Here is a 14004-nt window from a genome sequence, read left to right on the forward strand (position 1 = left end):
ACTAGTTACGCGCTCATTCCTTCCAACGCAGAATACTCTTCCGCTTAGCTCCCCGTTCGAGTTCTTCGCAACCACCGTACTTTTATTACCCAAACTGCATCGCGTTTGCCTTCTTCCGTCCAGGCGTACTGTCATCCGCTTCTTTGCTACTAGTTACGCACTATTTCCTCGCAACGCAAATACTCTTCCGCTTAGTTCCTTGTTCGTGTTCTTCGCAACCACCGCACTTTCATCACCCAAACTGCATCGCGTTTGCCTTCTTCCCTCCAGGCGTACTGTCATCCGCATCTTTTCTACTAGTTACGCACTATTTCCTCGCAACGCAAATACTCTTCCGCTTAGTTCCTCGTTCGTGTTCTTCGCAACCACCGTACTTTCATCACCGAAACTGCATCGCGTTTGCCTTCTTTCCTCCAGGCGTACTGTCATCCGCTTCTTTTCTACTAGTTACGCACTATTTCCTCGCAACGCAAATACTCTTCCGCTTAGTTCCTCGTTCGTGTTCTTCGCAACCACCGTACTTTCATCACCGAAACTGCATCGCGTTTGCCTTCTTCCCTCCAGGCGTACTGTCATCCGCATCTTTTCTACTAGTTACGCACTATTTCCTCGCAACGCAAATACTCTTCCGCTTAGTTCCTTGTTCGTGTTCTTCGCAACCACCGCACTTTCATCACCCAAACTGCATCGCGTTTGCCTTCTTCCCTCCAGGCGTACTGTCATCCGCATCTTTTCTACTAGTTACGCACTATTTCCTCGCAACGCAAATACTCTTCCGCTTAGTTCCTTGTTCGTGTTCTTCGCAACCACCGCACTTTCATCACCCAAACTGCATCGCGTTTGCCTTCTTCCCTCCAGGCGTACTGTCATCCGCTTCTTTTCTACTAGTTACGCACTATTTCCTCGCAACGGAAATACTCTTCCGCTTAGTTCCTCGTTCGTGTTTTTCGCAACCACCGTACTTTCATCACCCAAACTGCATCGCGTTTGCCTTCTTCCCTCCAGGCGTACTGTCATCCGCTTCTTTTCTACTAGTTACGCACTATTTCCTCGCAACGCAAATACTCTTCCGCTTAGTTCCTCGTTCGTGTTTTTCGCAACCACCGTACTTTCATCACCCAAACTGCATCGCGTTTGCCTTCTTCCCTCCAGGCGTACTGTCATCCGCTTCTTTGCTACTAGTTACGCACTATTTCCTCGCAACGCAAATACTCTTCCGCTTAGTTCCTTGTTCGTGTTCTTCGCAACCACCGCACTTTCATCACCCAAACTGCATCGCGTTTGCCTTCTTCCCTCCAGGCGTACTGTCATCCGCTTCTTTGCTACTAGTTACGCGCTCTTTCCTCCCAACACAGAATACTCTTCCGATTAGTTCCTCGTTTTTGTTCTTCGCAACCACCGTACTTTCATCACCCAAACTGCATCGCGTTTGCCTCCATCCCTCCAGGCGTACTGCCATCCGCTTGTTTGCTACTAGCTAAGCCATATTGCCTTCCAACGCACATTAATCCTGCACTTGGCTACGGTCTTATGCGATGTCAACAACCCGGCTGTCAAGCGTCTCATAGGCGAGTGATCGCATCAGCACTTGCCATATATTGTTGCACTATCTAAACTGGCACGGGTACAATCGGTGCAAAAGAGAAGAAATTCTTTAATGTAACTAAAGCGCAGATTGCGTTTTATGTCATGAAAACGAGCACTGTACCTCGTTGTACCCAGTCATACCCAAAAATTCTGAACAAAAGCATTTTTGATCGGGAAACGGCTCATGAAAGAAACATCATATAATTTAATATTTCACTATAACAGTGAATATTTCTGCAGATCGCCAGAAAGGAGTTTTGCATTTTTTTCGGCCAACTTTTTTGCTGTCGTCAAAATCGTTACTGTCATCGTGTTCCTTATCGATCATGCGATCGATGGAAGCACTTTGAAAGACATATTACGCTGCATTAAGGAATAGACCGTAACCTTCATTATTTACATATCATTACCTTCAAATTTTCGAGTTTTCAAAATTTTTCTCCAAGAATGTTTTACATGGACGTAAGCAAATGTTTGAGTGCTGTCGACCTCATCGGCGCTCTCCAGGGGAAATTTCATGCTCACGTGGTAAGTGGTCTGAGCTGCAGTGTGACCTTTAAGCCGTCACTTAGTGAGCACTCCACACTATTTGCTAGACAAACAGCAGATAAAAGAGAGCAGCGGATATCTAAATAAACAGCCACAGAGCCGAAAAGAGTCGCGTGGCTGCGGGCGGGGCGATGTGACGGTGACGGATATTGGTCGGTGTGGGCTGTGTCCGTGTTTCGAAGGCATTTCAAGATCTGGAATGTATCCCCGAAGCTGCATCGACTCGAATGTGATCCGAGCCTAATGCAATTGAAAAATTTCGTGTAGCAGCGGAAGTTGCCCAGTTGAGTCGAATTATATTCAGTTGAAAGACAATCTAGACGCCCGTGTAACAGGAGCATAATGTATTCTTCGTTATCTCTTCTTTTCAGCAGTTCTCAATCCAGGCCTCTGAATGCCTCCTGCAAACAGGCGGTGATTAGCATTGTCGAAACCTGCCACCCTTTCTTGTGGGATTTTTATTGCTGACTTTGTGGACGGCACTGGTAGCTGTGCACCAGCTATGTATATCTTCCAGCATTTTGACTTAGGGCTCTTCAACTACCTGATTCCGGAGTGCCTGCATGAGTGCTGAAGTTTCGAAGTCAATTGCCTTTTGGTAATCTATCGAGGCTATATATAGGTGTTGATTGCGCCGTGCGCATTTTTCTATCACCTGAATCACAGTGTGAATATGGTTTATTTTCGATTACCCTTCACGAAAGCCTGCGTGATCATTAGGTTGATTGAAATCTAAGGTTATCCTGACTCTTTTAGCGATTAGCTTAGTAACGTTATCAACAAAGTACAGTAAGCTGATCGGTTTGTAATTCTTAAAGAGCTTGGTCTATCCTACCTTATGGATTGAGATTATGTTAGTGTTCTTCCAAGCAAATGGTACGCTAGACATCATAAGACTTTGCGTATAAAGGGTGGCTAGCTTTTCCAGCACAATCTCTCCTCCATCCTTCAATATATCTGCTGTTATCTGATTCTCACCACCTACTTTCCCCCTTCGCATAGCTCCTAAATCTTTTTTTACTTCCTCTTTCGTTACTGGCGGGATGTCCCAAGCCTGTGCTCTACTCCTCTCTCATTAACCTCTTGACTGCATTGGCTATTTTATAGATTTGTGTAAAATTGTTCGGTTATTTAAACTATCTTACCCACATAGCTAAGGACATTGCCCTCTTCGTCTTCCAGTCTTCAACGTTCTCGAAACTGTGACCGTGGAAAGATGGCTGCGACCCAGGTGTGGGAACAAACGGCGGGGCATTTTCGGTGTCGAGTTCTTTGGCTACTGTGGTGGAAGTCATGGCTCTTATTGAGATTTGCACTGAGCCGAGTTTAGAGTTTAGGCCTTGGAGGCAGTGGCTTCTCTTGTGGGGAGATGTAGCATCCACTCGCTGAGGATGGCCTTCAACGGTGTCTTTGAAGTCAGGTACTTGGGACGCTACCTAGCTGCTCCAGCAAATATGTCATCAACAAGCGGTTGAAGTACAAAGGGAACGGTCACTGAGACGTGCTGGGACTCGCAAAGCAGCAGTGGGTACTGGAGAAGGAAGATTAAACCGCTAGCCTCTCGCATCCCCAGGACTAGCCAAGCGATTCCTCATGCAAAGAACTGCGCACACTTTGACGAATAACAAACAGCCTGGTGTCTTCCTTCATGTTCTCTGTTTGTCGTCAAAGTGTGCGCTTTTTTTTAATCATGAATCAATAACAACTAGCCCAAACTCCTGTTTCGCTGGCCAAGTGCGAGATATAACAGTTCGGAAGGGTGACGGCACCACTGGACCGGCTACTATTGTTGGAACGACGCACAACTGTATCCGCGTTGCCCGCTTTAGAAGTTCAAGCTTGTTCTTGTGGTTAATTCGGTTTCACGATCCGGATCAGCGGTGATTACCTGCCATAGGTAGAAGTATTCCTTTACCACTTTCAACATATCGCTACCTATTACACTCAAAGTATCAACGATAACGTCACAGCTATCATTACGCAGTCCGCAGTAGAAATAGGCAGTAGGATGGTTCAATAGGATACCGTCAAGCCATCTTAAGGGACGAAATACCTGATTAAGAAACGTCAAAGCATGAAAGCATCTAACTTCACAGACTGGTAGAGCTATCAAAGTTACTGAACTGAAAGCAGCGTATAAGGAAGTTTGATATATAGAGAATCGAGCATGCTCTAAACAACGGAGCTAGATTAAAAGCAGTGAAGAGGAAACTGAGCATAGGAAAAACTAGATGTATGAATTAATAGACAAAGAGGGCAAATTATCAGCAATAAGGATAAAACAGTTGCGGAATTTTTTCCTACAGCGAGTTGATGTTTGCATCGGGTATCGCGTAGCCCCAATCCTTAACAACATTTTCTGGCTAAGGTTGATAGGGCCACAGAACAGAAATCAGGAGCGATAATTTGGAAGGCATGTAGGTATGTAGATGACTGCTTAGTGTTGTCTTCTGAACCCAAACCAGCAACGCACCGTCGTCCATGTGCTAAAACGTTTTAAGGAGTGCGGCCCTCGTCTCAATTTCGTAGTAGAATTATCTAGAGATGGAAGGCAACAATTTCTAGATTTGTCCTTGCATTTTTGCCCCAAGCATGTATGTTGGGCATACGACCCGAGGGTGAAAAAAAGCGTTGCTTGATTATTCATCCGGCCATTCCAAAGTCATAAAGAACGGGATAGTCACTTCCTGTCTGAAGGCAGCCATCAACAAGTGTTGCTCACATGCAAGGAAAGCGTCGCGTCCCAGTTGAAGAGGCTAAATGAGACCGGGTACCCTCAGTATATAATCGTGGAATCTAGTGGAAGGCTGGCAAGGTGGATAAATGATGAGTAGCGACCAAAACTCCGGGAAACAGAGCGTCGAAGTTTTGCCGTCATTCCATACGTGCACAGATTGGCACATGGACTTAAAAATGTAGCAGAGCGTTACAACATTCCGATTGTGTTTTCCGCCCCTCGAAAGTTAGCAGCAATCTGTTCACAGGTGCACATCCGGGTGAAAGGAGGGGAAATAATCGTACGACAAAGAAAAAATGAATGCAGCATCGAACACAAAGCACCGTTCTTTACCTGTGCCAGGGGGGTTGTGCACAAATTTCCGCTATCGTGTGGCGCACTATACATCTGCCAGATTGGGCGATGCGTCAACGAAAGATTAGGAGAACACCGAAGATTACTCGGGGGACATTCTCTTGATGATTTCCCTAAACATTGCCGCACGTGTAGCACAAACGACACGAAAAATAAAATCCAGTGGAAACCGCTTTTCGACAAAACGACCTTCCTATTCAGGAACAGGGATCAACGCACGCGTGAGCTCATGGAGGCCTTACATATGCGCATCAGTGGAGATAGGTGCAGTTAGTCAGACTTCCGTCGGCTTCTCTGATAGGGAGTACCTGTTGATGACCAAATCATTGGGATTCACGAGGTAACATGTGATGTTCATGACGTTTTTGTTTTGTTCTTGTTGGTTTTCCTATTTATTCGAGCATATGCCTCGAATAAACCTTCAGTTGTGAGTATCACTCGTCTTTGTTTGTCTCGCTTGTCCTCGTTTTTCCACGGCAACTCATTCAGTATGCGCCCACTTAACTCTGTCCAGGTGCACCAGTCGTGGACACCTTTTCCCGCAAACTTCCTAATCTTATCCGACGGCTTGCCTTCCCCTTGAATTCAGTACGTTATCCTAAGGAATCATCGGTCATCTTCCCTTTGCATTCATATTTATTTCTGCTTTATTAAGGCGAAAGCCTTTAATGGCTCATGCTCGCGGCCACCGTCGTGTCTGTTCACCCTCCGTAATGCTTTCTAACTCGAAAAACTTGGAAACTAAAAAGGTAGAATAAAAAAACACAATTGAATCACATAAAGCAGGAAACCCAACAGAGGATTAGAAGTTCAGAAGCAACGTCAACAAGAGTAAGCGTCAAGCGGTTTAGTAAAAAAAAAAAATAAAAAAGAGTCATACCAATACTTTGTCTTTAATGATAATTCACAGAGGTAGCAATAGTAACCGCCAAAGTCGCAAGCAAAGGCTTTTGCGTCACGCAGTTTGGAGAGTTGAAAGCGCCCCTCCAAATTTTTGTGATCTGAAACTTCAGTGATCTATCGGAACATATTCGACTGTTTAAAGCGATTGACTTTCCAAAGGGACTAAGTCTATGTTGGACGCTGTAGTGGAGCGCTCCGGATAATTTCGACCATTTTGAGTTCGTGAACGCGCATTGACATCGCATAGTACGTGGCCCTCTAGCAATTTGGCCTCCATCGAAATGCGACCATCGCTGCCGGGATGGAACTCGGCTCTTTCGGGTTAGCAGCCGAGCGCAATAAAGGCTTAGCCGCCGCAGCGACTAGAACCTGTTCTTCTTATAACATTAGGCCAAAAAAAGTTTGCCGTTTGGCGTTTTCGTATATTCAATACTAAATATACTAAGTTAGATAGCTTGCCAGGCTTAATTGTCCGTGCTTTGTTGTGTGCACGAGAGAACTAAAGATTGGGCGCAACCACTGCACGAGAATCTGTAAACGAAACGAAGGATATTTTCTCTCCTTTTCTTCATCGTGTTTTTTGAAACAGATACCTTAATGGCCAACTGGGATGAGGCAATTGCATGAAGAGTTGCACACTCACCACCTGAAGAGTAACTCCGACTTAGAGCGTGCTTAGCCCAACTTTTGAGCCAGAGCTTGTAGAAGGAGTGCACGCCTCGTCGCAGATGCATATCTGTCTGAAGAACAAAATGAAGCGCAAGTGATGAGCACCAAATGCTCCAGTCCCGATGCTTTCGCTCTTTTGTGTATACAAAGCAATGCCCTCTGAATCCTTTCGTTTTCTTTGAGCTTCATCTGTAAAGGAATCTTGAAGTCTGTGACATGCAGCTATGGTTTGGTCAATTTATGGTAATGATTTCTAGATCATAGATTGTTAACGTCAGTTCTACACACAGACTTAAAGAACATACTGTTATGGTTATAATAGGCCATCCTGGAAGCGGCTACACTGGTAGCCACCGTAATCCGGCTAGCTTTTCCTGCTGTGTGCCCAATAAGTTTGTTTGAGCATCAGGACTGCCTCGAGGCTCCAACTAAGGACTGCCGTTTTTCTCGCTATTTGTTATTAATCAGCCGCGACACATCAAGAACTAGATTGCTCTGTTATTCGCTAATGATTTGAAACTGTTCCGCCTGATTGAGAACTTGTAACATTGTAGCCGTTCGCAAACATACATAGGCAATAACGACAACCAAGGTAGCACAAACTGAAATACGAGATGTCTTCAAAGCAACTATTCAAAACAAATAAAATGGTTGGAAAATGTTGGTCCATTGTTTTAGATCTATTAGCATCCACTCAAGCGCAGCCATACACCTACAAAGAAAAAAACTATACAGGTTTCACTGAAACATCGTAGTTCAAGAAAAATTAGTCCTGGCCGAGAATCCGAACCTGCGACACTCACCACAGCAGCCGCTCTAGCGATGAGTTGAAAAAATCAGTTTTGAGCTGCTTGGCGTCTTCACATTGTTCTGAACAGAGGCTTAGCGCGGCAAAAAAAAAAAAAAAGAATGGAGGCACAGAGGACGAGTGTCCCATGACAAATCACTTTATTACCTTGAAGGCCCCCACGATCGGGAGACTACCTGCCTTGCTGGGTGAAAAGATGTTTCACTGTCCGTCTACTGGGCGTCGTCAAGGAAGTTCTAAAATGTAGCTGCAGCAAACCTCTTTCAGACGTCACGAAAAATGATCTAGCAATGATCATTAGCAAAATGTTTTCCCAGCGAATGCGGGTATTTGTGAAAACAATTGGTTGTAGCCATTTCGTACCCGCGCGTCTTGTTTGTTTTGTTGAGTGAAAGAGCAGCACCATGCTCAGACATCAAGCTCTCAACGTGCACTGCATAAGAGCATGCTGCAAGCTTGATGTTGGTGGCACTGCTGCTATTCAATTAGAAAAAAAATATCAAAGCAATACAACTTATTAAGAAGAGTAAGAGATCACATGCAATGCTAACAGCGCAATCAGCGTATGAGCTCAATGCAGTGAATAGGGCAGCAGAGAAAAAGCACCCGTGAAAAAATTCGTACCGCCAGCATGTGATAAAGACGAATGGCGCAGAAAATCAAAAAGTAGCAGCATGACACAAGAAGACAAGATCTCATCGTAAATTTCCTGCGACGTGCTACTTTATTCAGCCGCGCTGACATGGCATTTATGGTCGCGCCTGTGGTGTCGTGAAACAAGCAGAACAAAAATTTTCCCAGCTTCTTTCACAGCCTGGCCGACGCATCGATTATTGCTTGGTCCGACTGTAGCTCCGCTGTAGGCCTTCGAAATGAGTTACGTATAGGTTGCAACACAAAAACAAAACATTCAAAAGCAAAGCGGGGAAGGAAATGCCTTTAAATAGTTTTGAATCAGATGACGGACGCGCACCGTGCTACGACCATATCAAGAAGTGACTCAGCACAACAGCCAACACCGCAGGCAACTTCCCCCGCCCAGTGCGAAGCTTAATAATCAGCAAGCGGTGGCGTGGAGACGTGTTCAAACAGGCGTCTACCGGCACCCAACATTAATTAAACATATCCCGGAAATTGAGGACGACCAATGTAAGAAATGGGGAGCGAGAGGGACACTCGACCATATTATTCGGGAGTACACGCAATCCCCAGGCAGGGCGAATAAAATAGATAGTAGAGACGCCTGGGAGACCTTGCTGCGTAGCCCGGACCCTGAGCACCAGCTCATCGCCGTCCAACTGGCTGAAGAGGCTGCCGCGATTCAAGAAATCCAGGCCAGCATCGGACGCGGCGATGCTGTTCACACCAACCCCTCCTGGCCCTCATTTCTCGACTGAGAGGAAGAGCCGGAGGGTAGGATAAGGTCGTCTTCTTTTGTTGGACAATAAAGTCTTTCCTTCACTCACTAGCGTTCACCTGACGGCTTCTTTCAGTTCATCACCACCAGCCGTACTACGCCCGCTGCAGGATAAAGGCCTCTCCAATTTCTGTCAAATTAACCCTGTCCCGAGCCAGTTGCGGCAACCTATCCGCGCAAAGTTCTTAATCACATCTGCCCACCTAACTCTATGCCGTACTGTGCTTCGCATGTTTTCTCTTGGAATCCAGTCCGTTAGTTTTAAGTACCATGGTTAAGTGTGCTAGCCTGAAGAACCGCAGTTGTAGCCTCAATATTTTCCTGGACCGTACTGTTACAGAGAAAACGAAGCTGGCCGTGGCGCGGGAGAGAGCGCTTGCGCTAGGCTAGTGGACACTAAACCATCTCTTGTCCATTCTTCAGCTGGCAGCCACGTATTCTGGGGATGATTATTTTGTTTTCGTACGCCTACCATTTCTCCTTGATTTCAGACAAGGTTCTCTTTTCTTGTTTTGCTTTCCGTTGTGCCCTGTAAAGGGCTTGGCGGCTAGGTATATACAAGGTGCATCAGTGAAACTTTCAAATATTTTTTAAATATGCTTTTTTGGGGTAAAAATATGGCTTTTGCGGCATAGCATTACCAGTGTTGGCGGACACCAGAAAACCGGTGTATCGTCTTAATTAGTAAGGTGGTAAACTAATTTTTAATAATTAACTTTTTAACTTGTACAGTTAGGTGCCTGTTGCAATTAGAGGTTGTAGCCGGTCGTTAGTAAGCGCCATATAAGTTTTTAGAATTTCAAGAACGAGATTACCCTTGGCGCTGTGGCTCGACAAAATATGGCTGCATCGTGCGAAAATACATGCGCTTTCGAAAGTATGCAGGCAAAGCAACCCCTCCAGTCACGTAACTAGTCGAAAAAGCCATATTTTGTCGATCCACAGCGCCAAGGGTAATCACGTTTTTGATATTCTAAAAACTTATAAACTTATATTGCTATTTCTGGCGACCGGCTACAAATCTCTAATTGCAACTAGGCGCCTAACTCTACTTGTTAAAAAGGTAATTATTAAAAGTTAGTTAACGAGCTTTTACTTAAAGCGATTCACCAGTTTTCTGCTGTCCGCCAGCACTGGTAATACTGTTACGGTACGCAGTCGCCAAGCGAAGACGACGTTGTTGTGTAGCTGAGTAGTCGACGAAGAGGAAGACGCTGCCGCTAGAAGAAGAAGTAGTGCTTGTGTGACCCGTTTCGTGGTGTGTCTTCTGTGTACGGCGTACCGTTTCTGCTGCTGAACTAACCTCGTAATGATACTACGCCGCAAAAGCCATATTATTACATCAAAAAGCCTACTTTTGAAAGTGTTTGAAAGTGTTCGCTGAAACACCCGGAATAATATACATTTGGATATCTTTTCGGCCCTGCAGATGTTCTTCTTAAATACCAAATCTCTCTTTATCTCTCTCTCTCTATCAATTACATTTAGAACTTGATCATATGTCCATGATCTAGTGGAGACTTTTTTAATACACTGTTCTACCGCTTGTGATATGGTCATCGAGTGACGATCATTCATATACCGAATTCCAAGCTGCATATTTTCGAAAATCAGCTGCATCCTTTACTTTCCACCAAACCATTACGATTAGCCTTTTATGGTCAAAACTTTTTTTCGCTCCGCGTCTATTTTGATTTCATTCAACCTTTCATCTAAATCTCCCGTCATTATGCAGTCGTCAGTGCTGGAGCGGGAAGCGCTCAATTCCCAAGCGATTACGGCGTCGTCACTTCCCTTTTTTACTGTAATAGTAATTCCCTTTTTTCTGCTGCACATGGTCAACAACATTTTTAAGTTGCTGTCTAGGTGTCTATCTAGACATCTTAAGTGAGCGTTCATACCACCTCGTATAAGAAGCTCTCTAGATTAGCGGCCTATGGGGCAAGTTGGTGCGTGATGAAATTAACGGTGCCGCAACGACGACGGCACAAGAAAAGGACAACACGTGCTTCGTTCATTTAATCATAGAACCCTTCCTTTGCCTTGCAATAGTTTAATATCTTCCGATAGACATTCGATGAACACTTGTTTATCGCCTTCGTTTTTCGCTTCCCGCCCACAAATACACTACTCATAATAGTGCTTCTTAGCATGCAATATTACATTGAACTTATACGTGCTCTTCGCACTGTTCAGTTAACCTTATATAAGTGAGCCCATGCATGGCGTCCCGCAAAGGAGTATCTTAGGTCCACTTCTTTATTATCATTATTAATATGAATGCATACTTTATAATATACGCGGGCGACACAAGCATATTCTTCAGTGGTTACCACCCCGATGATCTCGTTATCCTTGCAAATAGGACGCTTTCAGCGCTTGTCCACTGGGTAAACTGTAATGCTCTACAGATAAACGTTTCGAAAACGAAAGCAATGTTCTTTCGCTCGAAAGGAAAAATATTAAGTTTCTCCAGACAACTTTGCTATGCCTCGAGTAGTATAGAAGTTGTTAACAGCTTTAAAACGTTAGGAATCTGGTTTGCGGAAAAACTGCTCTGGGATACACAGAGTGATCATATATGTCTTAAGGTTGCTCGTGTAGTTCGCGTACTACCATGGTATCGCCATTTTTTCTACCTCAATTAAACTGCTTCTGTTTAAAACTCTCTTCATGTCACATTTGCATTACTGCAACCTGGTTTGGGGAACTGCTCCAAAGACCACTCTTCAAAATATTTACCTCCTTCAAAAGAAGGCCTTAAGAATTATTTTCAACCAGCCATATGATTATCCTTCCGCAGCCCTTTTTTACAATAGTAACGTGCCGAGAATATTTAGTCTTTATGATATACGTCTGTCCCTGCGCTACAAACAGGAAACACGGGACAAAATTTCAACAATATCTCAAATCGCTAAGCTTCAGCTCCTAGTGCCTACATACCCGCTGCGCCGTCAAACACACTACACCCCTAACACGCCACGAACTAACCACGGGCTACAGATGCTTAGATATTATCTTCTCGCACTACTAAACCATCTCTTTGATGCAGGAATTTACATTAATAAATGCAGCAGTGCTGACCTCCGGTCGTTCTCTCACTAAATAATTCTCTTTTTTTATGGTTTGTGGTTGTTATGTATTTCTATACGGTCGAAATATCCAAGCTCGTTGAATGCTTAGCGTAACCCGTCAGCATGCCAATATCATGTTGTCTTCATTCATGTATGTTGAAAATTGTTCTTTTTTATGCGTTGTCAATGTGTTCACTGCAGTGAAATGAAGTGCCAGAATATCTCTATATAGAATGTTTAAATAACGCTTTCAGTACATGCTTTGAATTTTGTGTATTACTTGTCCTTTAAGTTATATCGCGCGCTTAGTTTGTGTTTCCGCTGCTCATTTATAGATTGTGAATATGCCTTAGGTTTATCTATGCCTTTCTTGTTTGCACGTGACCAACGGCGCCACTGTTGCTGGATGTTGAGGGCCTCGGGAGCTTGTCAAGCTAGGATTTTTGTTCCGGTGCCCACTGCTTTCTGTAGCAAGAAATAAATAAACTGAAACTGAAACAAAGCAGCATTCCTACTCCTCCTCCGCCTTTCCGTACGCCAGCCTGCCTATTGCATTCCAAACGATAGCCATGAAGAAACGAAGCTTTTTGGAGGTCTACAAGGTCCGTTGCTATATTCTCTGTCCGTTGCTATATTCTCTGTTTTTATCTGTTGCTTGCTTTCAAGGCACTTTGCTGGCGCTCTTCCTGCTTCCATATTTATGTAAGCTGTATCTATGACCTTACTATTCTTGTTCCTGTGCTTTTTTTAAGCTTCAGCTCATATTTATTTCCGCGCTTTCTCTCACTGCTGGTGTCTGTGTCCTCCATCAACCTCTTGTGCTTCGCATAGAGGTCTTCACTGTCTGTTTATGCCGCGAAAGCCGCCCGTCTTCCATTAATTCCTCTCCCGGTGCGCCTTCGGACCCCCTAAAAAAGCTACTCCATTGCCCGAAGTCACCGTCGTATTCTTCCGCGCATGCCGCGGTTAAAATTCATGCCATCCCGTCGGAATCCTTCCTCGCGTCCCGCTTCTCGCAGTTCTTTGTTTATTTCCACTACCTCACAATGCATTTCATGAGCCAGCTTCCTGATATCTCGGTTTGCAGCCCAGTGGCGTCGCAAGCGGGGCGCGGAGGGTGTGGTCCGCACCGGGTGCAGCACTCGAGGGGGGGGGGGGGGTGCAGCTCGGCAGTGAGAAGGGGAGGGGGACGTTCGGGGGCCAAATGAATTACTGTGTGAAAACGCGGAAAGGCGCGGGACGGCGCCGCTAAGACACAGAGAGGGAAGTCTGATCTTTATGCACAACGAATTATTCTGTTTGGAGGACTGCTTTAAAACCCATGCCTTAGCCTATGCCTTGATTTATGATATTACGCCATTCTTTTAACGTCGGTCCAGGCACGTGTTCTTGCGTGTACCCTGGAAACGCGAGCACTAACCCGATGCTCATCGGAGGCCCCTGCGCGACGCCCGTCCGCGGCCGCGCCGCCGCATCGTCTCCCTTTTGTGTATGTGCAGTTCACTCTCCTTTCCTGAGCTAGGCCGGCTGGCGGTATCTCTCCCGCACTCTTTAGGGCTTTCTTAGTTCATTTATCAAGTGTACCTTTCTCGGTCCTCAGCCAAGCCTCACATCCGCCTCACACTTTGAAAACGCGAAAAGGCGCGGAATGCTCGTAGCTGACTGGAAGAATGGTAAGTTTCAGATCCCTACGCGCAGACTAGAAAAAAAAATAAGTAGGAGGGTGCCCTTACCCAGGTCGGGTGCTTAGTACGTGAATACCGGGAATACCGGGTATTCACGTAGTAAGCACAAGGGTATTCACGTACTGCATTATGTCGTCCTTCTATTTTTCTCTCTGAAGAAGACAAAGTCATTGTTCAAATGAGAAACAACTGAAAACGTTACAAAAACCGAGCCTGGGGAC

At 45.1% G+C, this 14004-nt stretch overlaps 1 protein-coding gene across 2 annotated transcripts in view; it reads right to left on the minus strand.

The window, feature by feature from the left end:
• LOC144127807 (uncharacterized) overlaps positions 1-14004 on the minus strand; it is a 1292097-nt gene that overhangs the window by 1265812 nt on the left and 12281 nt on the right. Inside the window, exon 2 of one of the 2 annotated variants that reach the window (XM_077660737.1) lies at positions 6774-6866. In XM_077660737.1, coding sequence (XP_077516863.1) covers positions 6774-6864 — 91 coding nt within the window. In that variant the 5' untranslated portion in view covers positions 6865-6866. Of the gene's footprint in view, positions 1-6773; positions 6871-14004 lie in introns of both variants that reach the window. The other variant, XM_077660738.1, reaches the window with a different exon arrangement.

Source organism: Amblyomma americanum, chromosome 4 (assembly GCF_052857255.1).
Source record: "Amblyomma americanum isolate KBUSLIRL-KWMA chromosome 4, ASM5285725v1, whole genome shotgun sequence".
Taxonomy (NCBI): domain Eukaryota; kingdom Metazoa; phylum Arthropoda; class Arachnida; order Ixodida; family Ixodidae; genus Amblyomma; species Amblyomma americanum.